Genomic DNA, 17,225 nt, shown 5'->3' with positions numbered 1-17,225 from the left:
GTAATATAATTTATAACTTTGAAGAATGTACATTTATAGATTTTAACAGTCCATAATACTTACACTATTATATGTAAATGTGTATTTTGTATATATATAAATATATATGTTTATATAACTATGTAATGTATACATAATAAAAATGTATAATACAAAATTTGCAATGGAATGATTTTTTTTGCTGAGTATTACACGGCACGGTATGCGATGGAGTTATTGTACAGAACGACCGGAGCCGTTCCTTCCACTCAGCTCCTCACCAACGTTATCGGAAAGTTTTCGGTGACTAAATGATCGTCGTGGAATATAATGGCAATGTTGACTTCAAACTCTGAAATTATTTAAATTGCGATTAGATAACGTCAAGGACTAATATGATTTTTTGATTATATACCGATCTTAAAATTGCTCGTCAGAGTCGTCGGACAAGTGAAGAGCCTCGGCAGCAGCATATAAACTGGAATCGGAATATTGCGACATACGTCTCCTTCGCCTAACTGAATGTTTTGAACCTCCGTGGCTGTAATATATATAATCATAAATCAAGACATTTTAAGCATTTGACACTAACAGAAGTGACGAATAATTAATTAACGAGGGAATGAAATCAAATCTTGTATTATGTAATAAAAGATCAACATTATCACCCATTTTCGGATATCACAAACAAACATATAATCATATATATATATATATATATATATAGACTGGAACCGTGGGATTTGTATCTGAAAAAGGGATAAGCAAGTGTTTGGAAAGTTTATTCTAAAAATAATGAAAGTTATTTCTTTCCAATTTTGATATAACAATGGAAAAGTTGAGTGGCACTTAAATTTAACGATAAAATGAATTTCAACTATTCTGATTCCTTCATGTACAGATAAACGAATAGGTAAGTGTTGTAAATTAGAGACTGAATCCCGAACAATGTTTTGACATTCTTTCAGTCATTAAATATATATCTCAAATCCTACTATTTTGCATAACTTTTAGGTAACTATATCAAATATGATTCTAACCTTCTTTGGCATATCCTTCGACACATCCGCATGTTTCTACTCTCACGAGTTGCAATTCAATCGATTTGATCGGAATAGAACATTCTTTAACCGTGAGCTAATAAACATATACATAAATTTATTTTGTATTAAATTATATAACAATAAATAACCAACTTGTCCCGTGAACGGTTTGTCTAAAGAGCACATAGTAGAATCTAGCTCGGCTATTATATAAAAATTTGGCATTGTGCTATCTCCGGAATGCGCTTTTACATTTTGTACAGTCTGTGGACTAATGATGCATTTTACTGGCTTGGGTTCTACTTTATCTTTGGTCTAAAATGAATAATAAAATAATACAGTTATAGTTGTATAATTAGACATATAAGATAAATGCAATATACACACTTTTTTACATTGCACTATAAACTGACATGCGGCGTTTAAGTCTTTGTTTAAAAAGGATCTTTTCATCAGACATTTTATATTATAGATTACGCTGACGAAAACGCCGTGATACGTTTCCAAGAGATGCGTTTGCCAAACGTTTCTTCTCGGCTGGTTCATCAGAGGAAACATGAATGGAAATTCTGTACAACCAGCTGGTATTTTGCCACCCGTTTGGATATCTAAATACAATTCCAGCAGAACTATGGGTTTGATACTGTTCCTGAAAGCTTCGAACATTCCGACATTTTTGTTACTGAGCTGCAAAGACACTACACCTTCGATGTCTATCGTAATGCCCTCGTGTCTCACGTCCGAGGGACTCGTCACCACAACCAATCCCTCGACCATTTCCTGTATATTAAAAAATCAATAAAATGAAACGTAAAATCTACATTATTTATTATGTACACACTCCTTCGCGATATATTTTATTGCTTCTTTTCAATTTGATCTCAAAGTTGACCGCCATGTTGAACGTCAGTTTGACACTAGTCTAAGAATGGTAAAATACGACCATAAACTTTTATTTTACTTTGCCATATTATTATATATAAGATATACTTTCTAAATTAGTGCGTATTTCGCTTCCTACGTGCAATGTTTTACTCTGTAAATCGTATCGCTTTGTTAAAGTTTGTACAAAGGAAATATATTTAATTATAATAATAAAAATAAAAATTGAGTCTGCCCGGTAATGAATTGTGTTGTTTCGACCAATGAAAAATAAACATTCAAATATAAAACAAGATGGCCGACAGTTTTAAATAATTTTCATTATTTTGTCATGTGTGTTGTGTGTTATAACTATGAAAGTTAAATATATAATATACATGTGTGTGTGTGTGGATTAGAAGAATACATTGATTAGAAGCTTCGTGTTGAAATGTTGAAATTTTGAGTTCCGGGGTCGAAAAGTGAGTTTTTCCTTTTACAATACATAAACATTACCATTGGTTCCGATTTAACGTACATATTTGTTAATTTTGACTGATTATAATTACTGTAATTGCAAATATATAATTAGTACATATGAGGATTGAGGTTAGGGTCGATCAAACCATATAAATGCTAATAAAGCGTATTTTTTAATCTATTGATATTTTTGGTTAGTATCTTTCACGACGATCGCGATCGCTTGACAATGATTGTGATGCAGTCGGTTATTTGTAAAAAATAAACAATAATTTAAATGTAAGCACAATACTTACACAAAGAACTGACAATGATATTTAATCAGTGGCGTAGCTATGGTGGGGCGGAGGGGGCGGGCCGCCCCGGGCGGCACTTGCTTGGGGGCGGCATATTCGCGATGGAATCGTCTAGTGTGGTTCTTAACCCTGAATATACTAAAATTTATGTAAATCTACGAATAGTAAGTGCTTAACAACAATCAATTTATTATTTTAAAAAATGCTGATTTTATGACTCTGCAAAAAATGTATGGGGGGGGGGCGGCACATACCCTAGCTACGCCACTGTATTTAATTAATTTAATAATTGGTGATAATGTTTAGGGTAGTGAGTGAGTTGTTGTATACAAACAAAATAATATACATTTACCTAGATCGTTCAGTTATTTAATAGACGACATTTTACAATGATTATAAATATCTAAGGTTTTTTATCAACTTTTGTTCTATGCAATCATTTCTCTTTCGGAACAGCCAAATTCAGGATATTCAGTTATATCTGAATTAATTATTTAAATTACAGTGTATAGGATTAAGTCTTGCCTGAATTAATAAAATACTTTTCATTAAAAACAATCCTTTATTTGCTGACACTGGTGTTTTATATTATATAATATATAAATAAAATAAAATAAAATAAAATTAAATAAAAGTAAATTATAGTTTATTGTATGCTATTCAAATACACATTTTTTCACAATTTAGTTAGACATAAATATGCTGTTCTTAAGATCTTTAGCCATATTTTGCACAGCTGATAACTTTGAAGAACAACTTTCAAAGCCATAACCGTCGTATGACAATTTATTTTCCATAATCAAAAACTTATCCGTGATCGAAGAAAATTTCTTTGTCAATTTTTTAAACTTATTTTCCAGATTCATGTTTGCAGTTTGTAAAGTAACCATTTCTAATTTGTATTTTAATAATTCTGTCGAGTAAAATCCTGAGAAGGACTCAGCATCTCGAACGCTAGTGTCAAAAATATTTATTAACCTATCGGTCATGTTATAAACCATAGTTCTGAACGTTACTCGGTTTTTATCTTCAAACTCGCATGGATTTTCTTCAATAGGATTTAGCTGGAGAAGTTTTCCCACGTTGTTTTCTTTAGCGCCTAAATATATACGTTGACTATTTGGATCCACTCCTAAAGCCGTTAAATTTCCACTCAAATCTCCAATTTTATTTGTTGTAAAATGCATATCGGTGTTGGGAAATATGTCTTTAACGTCAACTATGTACAAATTGTTATCTGATCGCATCGGTAAAATTAATAGTTCACTAAGATTGCTGTTGAGTGCTATAAGCTTAAAAGTATATTCATCGTCTGACGGTATTTCATATACGGTTGTAATTGTATCGTTAGGTATGACAAAAACTTTTCCTTCTCTCGTGTAATATATATTTTCCATAGAGTCTCGAATTGAGCTCGAGGGAACGGGAATTTTATCAGTCGGCTTGAGCGTATTATTTTCTATCACATAAGCCTTATTGTTTATATATACATATAAACTGTTCTGATCCATGTCCATGTACATTGATTCAGCGTTAAACGTGTGAATCGGTTGGCACGAATAGTATACCCTACCGATTTTAATATATTTCTGCTTGCAAGTACTCCTAGAATTTTCTTTAAAACAGGTTGTTATGAAATTTTCCGATGAAACGCTGTCAATCGGTGAAATGCTTTTCTTCAGTATAGCACTGTTCTCCGAGCTTTCGGTCGCAGCTTTGTATTCTCCATAATGCATATTTCGAGCTTTACTGTTTACCACCGCGAACAACAATAATAAAAATCCGTTTATACAAAAGAACTCCATTGTCCAGAAGTGCTCCTAGACTTGAAATATGAACACTGATAAATTAAATAATAATTATTTCTTTATATATAGTTCGTTATCACTACTATCGATCATAGTGTGTGTATATTAAGAAAGACTTAGAACTTTGAATTGACAGCAAAATCTACCACTCATATACAGGAACGGATTGGCGATCTAAGAGCAATTCTGGATTTTTTTTAAACTTGTTCATATAAAGTATTCATTAATTCATTTAAAAAATATCTGAAGCAAAAATATTTTTATAACATGCAGACAATCATTATCTCCACCTCTTAAAAGTAAACAAGGAAACAAATACCTCGATATACTTCTTAATTCACTTAATATACTGCGAAACTAAGGACATAAGGGCTTACTGCCATTGCGGCCCTAAAACTGATATAACAACAGAACATACTTTATAACAACCGACATACACTTGCTTAATATGGAGTATTCATTTTTTTCTAAAATGTAAGTCATTAAAAAATTAAACAATAAAAATAATATATACTACTCAATTTAAAATCAACATTAAAAAAAATCATTGTAGATTTAATAACAAAAATTGCTTTAGTGATACTGAAAAATAATACAAAAGTATAACTCAAGGCTATATTAACCAATTTGTTTTGTATTCATTTTCTTAGTGTAGCTCTAGCTCTCTAATTCAGTTAAAAGTTATAAAATGTTTTAAACTTAATAATTGAAATAAGCAATTAATTCATTTTTATTTATTTTAGTTCATAAAATTTTCAATTTTTCCCTATTGTGTCTTATTTTTTTATTACTATTCGTACTAAATTATCTTTTTAACTTCTCGAAAAATATTATGTATTTTTAATTTTGTAATAAACATTTATGTAACATTACTACATAAAAATAAAAGTAAATAATCAGATTCAGTTTAATAAAAAAAAATGTTTTCATAGTTTATTAATAGCCCAATAGCAACAATGAATATAGAAATCATGCAGTACACCTACGTTCAAACCTCCAAACTGGCCGTACTCAATTTCTTATACTTATCTATCTCTCAATTATCTCTAATTTTAGTATTACATCTATGTATATCTATATTTTGTATTGAATACTTATTAAAATACTTTGGTAACGTATTATCTTACAACTTATATTATATATTTAATAATATTTTCAGCTATGACATTAAAAATGCTCGAGTTAAATCTTTGGTAGTCTATAACAGTGTTTTTTCAAGTGGATGAGGCGATGAGATTGTTGCATTCATACATAAACTAATGCAATTCTTTAAATGAAAATTACTTTAAATGAAAATAAATCTTCAGACCTAATATAAATTGCCCTAATCCACCTCTACTTTTGTTATCGATAAATTAATATTTGTATACGAGTTTCGAAACATGTTTACATTGTTGTATTCGAAGAAAAAGGTTATCATTATATACTGATTAAAAATGAATATGTGGTTATCATCTTTTTTTATAGTAGATAATTATTGACTGAATGTCTAGCAGACTTTTGAATGTTAATTTAGATTTTAGCCGTTCTACCTCTATGTTCAGACCGAGCATTTTTAATGATTGAGAATACTAGATTCCACAGAAGTAAAGTGGCTTAATAAACAAACTATATAATCTAAAACTCGGCGTAAATTTAATATTGAAATATTTTATTAAAAGTTCAATGCATTTTTCTTCACAGTTGCCGTTTTAATTCCTTCGCATATCATCACAAGAATCAGTCAAAATATCAGTATTAATATTTCCATTCTTTTCTAGGGCTTTTCTAAATCTTGTTGTATAAATAAATTTTCGAAAATACTTTTCATACTACAATAGAAATATCACTTGCATTTAACTCATCGTCTCTATTGCTTAAGTATTATACCTCTCACCCATCATTTGAAAAAATCTAAAGCAGTCGATTAAGCCTTTTTTTTTTAAAAATTCTGGGCGTCTTTATAGTTAGTAGGGTTGGTAGAAAAAATAAATTATTCGAGTATCGAAATCTAATAGGACTCAAAAGTTACATATTTGTATATATAATACGTTTTTTTATTTACATATAATTATTGAGCTTTACTTATTGCTACTATTTATTACCTGTATTCAGTGAAGCATATTATGAAAATATACAGTATATGCAATACGTGCTTTTGTTTTCACTTCGCCAGCCATCCATATCACAAAAAAGGGCCGACAGGTCATTGCAGCGCGATCGTTTCTCTGTTACATTATTACAACAGAATTTCTGAGGACTGCTAGATACCGTTAGATAAAGCAAATGTATTCCTTTTATATTGGCACGTCGCTCATATCGTACAAAAATATCAAACATGTAGTTTTTTTATTAAATTTGCGCCGAAATATCGGCTAGTGAAATTTTTTATATAGGTAGAGTGGGCTGATATTTTAGCTCTCTGAGACTACAAATGATAATAATATTCTACTTTGATAAAATTACTTGGCTTAATCTCCTACAATGAGCATAATTTTATTCTCCGCTTCAGCTTCCAAGCAATATGAGCATTGTTGTTATCGTAGTTTTAAGCCATGGAAATATATTTTCAAGATATAAGATGTACAGATTTCAAAACTATAAATTTTGGTATTACTGATAGTTCATTTTGTAATACTAATAGTACCGAAGGTCAATTTTACGCCAATACCGGTATTGCAATCCCTAATTACAGTAAAATCATATTAAAACAAATTAACATTTTTCCTCATCCCCATAGCTTTTCTTTCTATTTCTACAAATGATTATATTTCAAATTTTTAGACTTATTTTTTTGAACTACAAAATTTAATTATCAGTTGTATCAATTGATGACTACAATCTCTAAAAATATATATTTTTTATAAACAATGTATTTATTCATATGGATATCTTTAACAAAATATTATTTCTGTAAACTTAGCATATTTAGAATAATAAAATTGTAGCTATTTCATGTGGAAATATAATTAATAGTTGTGTGTAAAAAGTTGAAATAAAATAATAATTAGATAGTTTGTAAAACAATTTATTTTATTAATAAAAATAAATAAATAAACATAATAATTTGCTAATAAAATACTTACATTTTATTATTTATAGTTTAAAATTTAAAAAATCTATTTAACCATAATATTTGGCAAGAATATTGCTCATTTTTAATAAAATATGTATGAATGTAAAAAATATATTTTATTAGGAGTCGGTTTTCGGCAGGGCAGATTTGTTTGTGCAGTATTGTATTAGCCTAAAAAATATATGTATTATATTGTAAGTTGTGCATATTATAAAAAATATAAAAATATACCCATAGTCCCCAGTCTCCATCCATTGATCGTTTAATTTGTTTAACTCTTCCATTTTACCGGGGGGCATGCCTGATATTAAATCAGCTTTGACTGTCCTAACAGCTACCAATGGACTTGGAAAGAATCCTTTAAATTTCAATAGCAAAATAAAAATTTCACAATTTTATAAATATAATATTATATTACCTTGAAGAGCAGTTTCGAAAGAGGTCGTCGGAGGCCAGTTCATTTCTCCCATCAATTTCCTATAATTCAAGTCACCTTTGAAGAATATCGTAGATGCTTCGCCCAAAGTTTCGTACAGTTTTTTGTCATATTTTTGCATCTTACAAAACTCATGCGGCAATGTCCAAAATTCATCGGCCTAAATAATTATAATTACTTCAAATATTTTTTTACATACAATCAATTACTAAATAAATATAGAGGATACAGCACAAAATTTGTTCGGAATACATACGAAACTGCAGTGTATATTTTAACAAAAAAATAAGAGATTATATTTGCAGTATTCAATATGTATACAGACCGAATTGTGTGACATACCTGATCTCGCCAAAAGTAAATGAACTTGATATCACTTGGATAGGTGTAAAAAATTTGATTTATTAATATTTCACACTAATTTAAATTATTTTTAAATGAGCAATATTATAAAATAATTGTTCTATAAAATGAATCGTTTGTGCATTACAGTTGGACAGTTCAGTTTAGAATCAGGGATGTCATTTCAGGGGTGGCAAAAGTTGGCCATTCAGTGATCGCTTTTTTAATATTTCGATTCATTAGAATTCATAGTATTTCATAAAATGACATGCATTTTTCTGGGCAAATTCAAGGAGGGGGAAAATGTTCCCACCTCCTCCCCCAAATGACGTACCCGGAATATGGCAATTTTATCGATTAAGTGTGATCTTACAAAACATAATAATTTTAATAAAATAATTAATGAATTTACTTCAACAAAAGCACGAAAAATAAAACTTTAAAGGTAAAGGGTAAAGATTATGTATTATTTTAAATGCACTAAAATATAAAGTGTCTTATATCATATATCTAAATATTTTTTTATGATTCATTAATACTTTTTTAGATTTGTATTTGATATGTATTACATAATTATATTAGAATGGTTGAAACCTCCTGAAAAGTATATACATAATATATTAAAAAAACGTACGGGCGCAAATTTGTTCTTTTGACAGAGGTGGCAAATTGTCTATACTCTATTTGTGTTAACACAGTCAGTTCGAGATCTATCCATTTCATCATTATTCATAATTGAGAAAAAGTTGTCAATTTTGGGTTTATACCCCTATTAGCTCTAAAGCACACAATACGTTCGATATAATTATCATTACTCCTGTTCATATTTTGAACGAATTTATAGATTTTTAAAATCATTAGTATATTTTTTATATTTATCAATCAATCCAAACTTACTATCTCTTTCTCAATTATGAATAATGATGAATTGGATAGCTATCCAACTGACTGTGTTAACGCAAATAGAGTATAGTCCTGGTTTTGATACACACTATTTATCGTTCATTAAAATATTTAAATAATAAAGCAAAAAGGCACTTTCCTCTCTATTTGTTTAGTTATACAACACATTTAATGTATTAATATATGATTATTTACCTGAAAACTCCACATTCCATTATCCACATATCCTCTCCATTTAGCACCTAATTTGTTTATATTTTCTGAAGTCAATACGTTGATCGTACCGTCTTTGCTTTTCAAATTTTTGTTGAATTTCACATTAGCCATTTCGTCGACCATCCAATCGAAATCTTTCATCACAACATCGGACACAAACCACGGTATGGCTTTAATATGAAAGCGAATTTTGCTAGCTAGCTTTTTTGCAATCAAGACATCGGCGAAACATAAATCACAAAATAATTCATATCCAGCATTATCGCACACATAATCAATGATGTTGGGTATATTGTTTTGAGCGTTTTTAACCAGATCGTCGTAGATTGCATTACAATTATCAACTATCAAGTTACTTTCATATAAATCCACCATCGCCAGAGGATTGATGCATAGATTTACGTTTTCACCGGCCGATAGCGACAGATCGCATTTATTGCCCCAAAGAGTCATTTTTAATAATCTTATAAAATGTACTTTATCTAGGATCGAGTGAGATAGTTCGTCCATTTGATTATCGGCTATGAGACACATAGCTTCTAAGCTTTGCTCGAACGCCACGTGCTTTTGTACACTAAACGGATCAAAGCAATTCAGTGAATCCCTAAAAATAAAACCAATTTAAAAAGCTGATACATATATTATATATGATGTATATAACAATACTAACGTTAGCTCAAATGCTTCTCTGATCCTTCTATAAACGTAACACTCAGCAAACAACCAGGTAGCTGTGAAATAATATGGATCATCTATATTATTAATGAAATAGTTCCATTTGTCGACATCGGTGCCTTTGACCTCCAAATTTTTCAGCTTTTTATTAGTCTGAATCTCGTTTTTTAATTTGGACAGGTATCCGATGACTTGCTTGACTTCTTCTAAGGCATTCTGTAAGTTTTAAGATTATTTTAAACTACAATATCACAATATTTTAAATATATTTATTAAAATACACAATTGTAGATTAAAATAGTATTACCTTACCATACTCGGCGGCAATCGTATCTCTATCTCTCGTCAAGTAATCTATAACTTTTGTTATAATTATAGGTAAGCGCTCTTTCATCGTAAAATAAGCGAAACTTCTAAAATTCAAAAACATACGCGTATTAATATGCGTACAATAACATAATAAATTGTACTTTATATATTTTTAGATGTTATTGTCTTAAGCGTAGAGTTGCCAACTATGTGTCAGGTTTACAGTAAAAAAATAATACTAAGCATACAGAAATTCAAAATGTATTGTACATTATTCTATTCAAATTAAACTAAAATGCCATAGTTGAAAGAATATTAAGCTGATTATTACCTTCTGTAAAATCCACATAGTTGTACGTTAAAAGGTGTTACAGTATCAACTAATGGCATTTTATCAATAGATTTTCCTCCGAAATCTCCCAACATAATGAAAAACTTGTTTTTTTACGGAAAATAATCAAAAGCTAAGACGTGCTACAGCAACGATCTAATGTCAGACAAATGTCACTCGATGGCGGTAAGACAGTTCCCTTTTATATCGACTGTATAACTTAACACATAAAAAATTGAGCATAAACATTATTATAAAATATTAAATAGATATAATTTTGCAATAAATTATAGAAATTAAAAACAATAAAATTTATTTAAAATAAAATAAACTATAATTGGAACAAAAATTACACAAATCACAAACTTACCACAAATGTCCTTTAAAATCAATTACAATTTAATTGTTATTACGTGAAATATTCATTATTATTGTAAATTTATTTTTAATTTATTATTGTGCTTTATATATTATTACATAGTTTTATTTATATATATATATATATATATATATATATATATATATATATATATATATATATATATATATATATATATATATATATATATATATATATATATATATATATATATATATATATATATATATATATATATATATATATATATATATGTTTATAGATTATAAACAGTACTGGCCCGAGGGGTAGGCTGTACGGGCAATCGCCCGGAGTGCGCCAGTTTTAGGAAGAAAAAATTAAAAACAAATGTAAGCACAATCGCATTTTTCAGAGTAAAATTCTAGTACTATTCATGTAATAATACAAAAAATTACGACGGCACGATTTTATTGCTTTTGGCGTAGATTTTTGACCTCCGAGAAGGGATAATTGTTTTTGCGCTCTCATATTGGACAAAATTCAGTTTAGATGTTCCACACTAAATTTATTGTATTATTATAAAACATCGTATTATGAGCGCTAGCTAACCGAGCGTTCCCACTGCGATGACACCGACACGATTTTATTGCTTTTGCCGTGTTTTTTTAACTTCTGAGAAGTAATAATTGTTTTTGCACCCTGCTATTGACCAAAATTCGGTTTGAATATACTTTGACCATTACTCTAATATTAGAAGTCCGTAGTAATATCGGTAAGAATAGCTATGATATTTTTAAATATAGTGTAATATAAAGGTTTAGTATCAAACATTTCACGAGAGATGAGTTAACTTAGTTTTTATTTTGAACTAGACCTAATGCAATTTCTAAGACTATAATTAGTCTTAGAACTTTCATAAGATCAAGTTGGGTTTGGTTAATTCGTGTAAGTTTGGTTTGGGTTTGAACAGCAAATAGAAATTTCGCAACTGTCAAATTGAGTTTCATAGACATTTTAAAGTAAAATAAATATATATTTACTGGTGAAAATGTATTTCGACTTCACGAGTAAAAATATGAGTTCACTGAAAAATACATATTAATTGTAATATTTTTAATTCACATGTAAATAAATAATGATAAGTATCTAAATGTATATTTTACCACGTATGGAAAAGTTTAAATAATATAATTTTACTAGCAAATGCCAGATAAATGATATTTTTACTGGTAAAAATATATATTTACTGGTGAAATTGTCCTCCCCTAAATGACGTAGAGACGTTTTGTAAAAAAATAAATTAATTAATAATAAAACTATATTAAATTTATTTCGCGGAAAATAACTTATTATAAAATTGATTTGGTACATACATAGGTATGTACTATATATTGAATTTTACTGTAATTGTTTTTTAATTTATACTGAATTTAACTATATTACATTGCGTTATATTTATTAATAATGAACTGAGGGCGCAAATTTTAGTTTTTGCCCGCTGAATATGCTCGGGCCGGCCCTGTTCATAAATCACTTATTATTAAATAATTATCATTATTAAAATTAATATTATCTGACATTAAAATAAATACAGCATTGTATAAGAGATGTCTCTAAATAAAAGTACACAAACAATCAGTTGTTAAAAACAATACTTAATTAACTCCCCCCTGAAAGCTCATGTGCATCTCAAACATTTCATAATAATTTATCATTATAAGGTTGTCAATTAAATGATAATAAGTATAATAAATTTATTTCATTTAGAAATACCTTCCATATATTCCGGACATGTACACATTCTTTGGTGTCACTATGTCCATTACAGGTAGAGTTGTGGTATCCACAGGCCAGTCAAAAGCCACCATTTTCACTAATGTGCTATTAGTACAAACTGTGCGAATGGAGTGATATTATGGTCAATTTGATAAGAAACTAGGCAATCTGTTCACCGTGCGGGAACTTCTCCTGTACTGAACGCCGTATGAGCTCTATATATAGAGGGTTCTATTTTGGAAAAGTCATGATTTTACAATCATTCCCCCTTAACACTCGGGATATGGGTCAAGTGTAACATTCTCATAAAAAGAAAAAATAATAATTATATAAAAAAAATATTAAATTGTTAGCGTTTTTAAATATCGTGTATTAGGGGGGATAAAACAATTCGAAAATTAAAATATACATTAAAAATATTAGGTGTAATTATTTTTTATTTATTCCAGACATTAAATATTTAATCTAAATTGAAATTATCGTATTATATAATTTTTATTTAACATTTATAACGAGTAAACAGTGATATTAACATATGGTAATTAAATTAGTATATTTATTTTCAATCATTTAATTTTACTATCAACTATCTTCGCTAGTCAGATGAAACTGGAAAATTCTAATAAAGACCTTTAACATATAATTAATCAATGAATTTATATGTTTAACCTATCTCACTCAGAGTAGAGCAATGTCGTAAGTAGGGATTGCAATAATACCAGAATTTTCAATACCGGTATTGACATTATTATTATTATTTTAATTAATTGACCAAAAAAATAATCATAGTATCGCTCGCATGATTCACTATGTTTATTGATTAGCAAAACCAATGCATTCGAATAGCCCAGCAACTATTGTTTCCATATATTTTATATTTTAATTACAAATTATTTTAAATAAAAGATTAGAACACTCTTATCTAATATAAAAAAAATATATTTTGGAAAATTCTGGCGCCAAATCTTTCTTCTTTTGTAACAATAAATCTAGGACAACATCGTCTTTGATCGACTACTTCTGGATGCCTCCTAAATTTTTAAACCAGGTGCCAGAGCACAACTCGCCAATTTATTTCAATAAAATATATTACTGTTTAATTTTTTAGAGTGCGTAGAAAATTGTAAATCTTTTTGCCTTAAAAAAATATATTCATATGATGATGATTGTGATGTTTTTGTGTTTGAGACGTGATTTATTTTATTTTAATTATTGCACATTTAATATTAATTTTAGAATATCGCAGTTAGATTTATCTTTCGTATACTTATTTATTTCTACTCGTGTTAAAAGTAACATTATTTAAAGTTGGGTTATAATTTTTTTTGTGAATACTATAGAGTAAAAAAATATATAAATACTTCATAATCTAAAAGGATTATAACTTTAAAAAATTTAAACCATTTTTTGTTTAATCTCATTGCCGTGTGGTAATAAAAAGCAATAATATTTAGTTGTTGCAACAATAAAAAAATATAAATAAATTCATATATAATCACATGAAAAAATAAATTTTGATTTAAAATAAAACACTCGTCCACATTATAGCTTATTTTAATTATATTGTCTAGTACAGCCTATATTTAGTTTGTAACAAAAAATATTTTTAATGTAAAAACATTTTTTCAAAAACTTTTTTCATTTAAATATAATTATTGGGACTAATTTATTGCTAATATTTAACACTAATATTTAGTGAAGCATATTCCGTGGACAAAAAGGGTGAAAATATGTCTGAATGAAGATAAAAATGTACAAATAGTAAAAAGAATTTCGTGTATGCAATACCTGATTTTGTTTTCACTTCGCCAGCCGTCCCTAACATATAAAAGAGTGCGGTCATTTCTTTGTTACATAACAGAATTACTAAGAACTGATAGGTACCGTTAGACTTTTCAAAGATAAAAAATATATTATGTTGACACGTCGCGCATATACGAAAATACAAAAATATCGATCATACACAATTATATTTTTACTAGTAAAGTCCAAATACACTTTCATCAGTAGACATATACATTTCAACTAGTGAAAATATAATTTAACCGATGCTGTTTTAAAATGAATATGAAGCTCAATTTGACAGTCGTGAAACGTCTATTTGCTCTTCAAACCCAAGCCTAACCCATTGAAAGTTCTAAAACTAATTAGAATTTTAGAATTTTTATTAGATCAGGTCCATAATATAATCGAAGCCAACTCATCTATCAGTGGAAAATAAGCGGAAGAATTAGTACAGACATACATACATCTCACATATTGCTCCATAGTTTGTCTGCATTTCGATATTAAACTAGGTTTTAAAAATATGATAGCTATCCTTACCGATGTTACTATAGACTTTGAATATGAGGGGGCTGATATAAGTATGTTCAAATCAAATTTTGCTCAATATGAGAGCGTAAAAACAATTATCACTTCTTAGAAGGCAAAAATTCACGTCAAAGGCAATAAAATCGTGTCGGCCCCGTCGCCGTGGGAGCGCTCGTTACCGAGCGCTCCCACGGCGACGGCGCCGACACTATTTTATTGCCTTTGACGTGAATTTTTGCCTTCTGAGAAGAGATAATTTTTTTGCTCTCTCCTATTGGTCAAAATTCGGTTTAGATGTGCTTTATACGATTCTCACAAAGTCTTAATATAAACGCTTGATAATCGAGCGTTTTCACCGCGATGGCACGATTTTATTGTTTTTGATCTGGACTAGAATTTCACTATATGGCAACACTGAGCAGTAAAGAAAACACGACTAATTATCAGATTTTATAAGTAAATATTTTTAATAAATTTGAATGCCAAATTAAAATATTTCGCATAAATTTCAGAAAATATGTCGCAATGGTGACTAATTTTTATATTTATTTTTAGCATAGAAAGGGTTAACTCGTACATGTTATTATTTATTTAAAAAATTATATTACGATGTTAAAAAATATATAAAACGCCATTATTGTCATGAGGCGCGGATACATTGTTTTTCTAGGGCCCGGGTTTCTCTCGGTAGCCCTGTATATATCTCATCTACTTACATACAGGCCCAATATCTTGCAACGGGGTGATCACAATCAATAACTACTAAATAAATATTGAAACACCAAACTAATAAATTGAAATTACAAATATTACATTTTTTTCATGAAAAAAAATTCTTCTCTTTTTGAAATTTAATTCTAATCATTCGATATACGTATTTATATTATTAATTAAAAAAAATACATGTTATAAAAAACAACCTAATGAACTTGAAAGAAAAAAAGTTTGAGGAGCAATTTAAAGTATTTTTACAAGAGTAATATATTAGTTCGCTTACGAAGCAGATATTTTGCCTCACTCTTAATGATATCCATATAGAAAAGGGGCAAAAGATGTAATTTTGGATGTATGTTTTGACATAATTTTGGACCACAGCCAGGAAATTAAATATCGAATTAAATAGGCGAATAAACGCTTTAAACAAAATAATTTCAACGTTATAGGATTGATAGTTACTAGGTCTTACATTATAGGTAGTATCAAATGTTTTAGTGTAACTACACATATGTTGCATGTAAATAAAATCACATACGTTTAAGACAAATATAACAATCGACAAAGATAAGACTATATCCGGTTAATACTAGATCTTATATAAGTTAATGCATGTGGAATATTACGAGAAGTCTATTTCTAATAAATAAACTTTTAATGGATTGCGCGTCATTATTAAGAGTTGTATATATATTACTTTATGAGTTATGAATATAATAAAATGAACTTTGATAACTTAATTATATATCGCTTATGTTAAATAGTTGTAATGTTTTTTACTAATTTGCTTTTGTTGAAAATAACATCGAAAGATATAAATAACATTAAAATAACGTAACGTATTTAATCAATATTTTTTTATTACTCATATTGTTGTTAATCAATATTGTTATATATTTTCCTTGCATTATATTATTAAATTTTGGGATATATGTTCTTTTTTATATATTTTACCTTAATATACATTTCAAAGTAATTTTATTTTCTTGATTATAATTTACTTGATAAAGTCTTTCTTCATATACAGGTTGGCCAAAATTATAGTTTTTGTATTGCTCTTATATTTTATTTATATTTTACATAATATTCTGCATGCCATGGATATGGAAATATATCAAAATTTAAGGACATGATAATCGCCGTAATTGTTATCCTATTTTAGGGGTTTACCACCTGCACATATAATTAATTTGGAGGGCATTCTAACGACAAATTCTAACAAATCATACGAAATACCAACTCATCTATCTAATATAAGGCCATAACAATGGAAAGAAGAGCTCGGGGCTAAACAATTGCGTTAATAATTATTCATATTTCACGAACCACCTATCAACATGTGAGGTCT

General features: G+C 28.6%; 2 protein-coding genes across 4 annotated transcripts; both read right to left on the bottom strand.

The window, feature by feature from the left end:
• Nucleotides 1–107: 107 nt before the first annotated feature.
• On the bottom strand, nt 108–1,939 carry LOC148235408 (vacuolar protein sorting-associated protein 26C). The gene is made up of 6 exons (XM_088186607.1): nt 1,864–1,939; nt 1,410–1,802; nt 1,176–1,337; nt 1,020–1,116; nt 395–520; nt 108–331 (listed from the first exon to the last, which is right to left on the bottom strand). Exons 1-6 carry the CDS (start codon nt 1,918–1,920, stop codon nt 249–251), a joined length of 918 nt encoding a protein of 305 aa, XP_088042733.1. The 5' UTR covers nt 1,921–1,939; the 3' UTR covers nt 108–248.
• Nucleotides 1,940–7,453: 5,514 nt separating this feature from the next.
• Nucleotides 7,454–13,049, bottom strand: LOC148235407 (damage-control phosphatase 1-like). 3 transcript variants are annotated; one of them, XM_088186360.1, is made up of 7 exons: nt 12,848–13,049; nt 10,402–10,507; nt 10,090–10,310; nt 9,399–10,023; nt 7,941–8,118; nt 7,754–7,880; nt 7,454–7,693 (listed from the first exon to the last, which is right to left on the bottom strand). In XM_088186360.1, the coding sequence occupies exons 1-7, from the start codon at nt 12,940–12,942 to the stop codon at nt 7,642–7,644; spliced, it is 1,404 nt and encodes a 467-aa protein (XP_088042486.1). In that variant the 5' UTR covers nt 12,943–13,049; the 3' UTR covers nt 7,454–7,641. The 3 variants fall into 3 exon arrangements, with proteins under 3 accessions (XP_088042486.1, XP_088042485.1, XP_088042487.1); XM_088186359.1 differs by lacking the exon at nt 12,848–13,049 and adding an exon at nt 10,735–10,941; XM_088186361.1 differs by lacking the exon at nt 12,848–13,049 and adding an exon at nt 10,735–10,751 and having other exon boundaries at nt 10,407–10,507.
• Between the last annotated feature and the right edge of the window lie 4,176 nt (nt 13,050–17,225).

The sequence above is a fragment of the Plectrocnemia conspersa genome, unplaced genomic scaffold (genome assembly GCF_051122295.1).
Source record: "Plectrocnemia conspersa isolate PC_06_02 unplaced genomic scaffold, ASM5112229v1 ptg000005l, whole genome shotgun sequence".
Classification (NCBI taxonomy): domain Eukaryota; kingdom Metazoa; phylum Arthropoda; class Insecta; order Trichoptera; family Polycentropodidae; genus Plectrocnemia; species Plectrocnemia conspersa.
The sequence above is the reverse complement of the archived record's forward strand: the minus strand, read 5'-3'. Positions and strand labels throughout refer to the sequence as shown.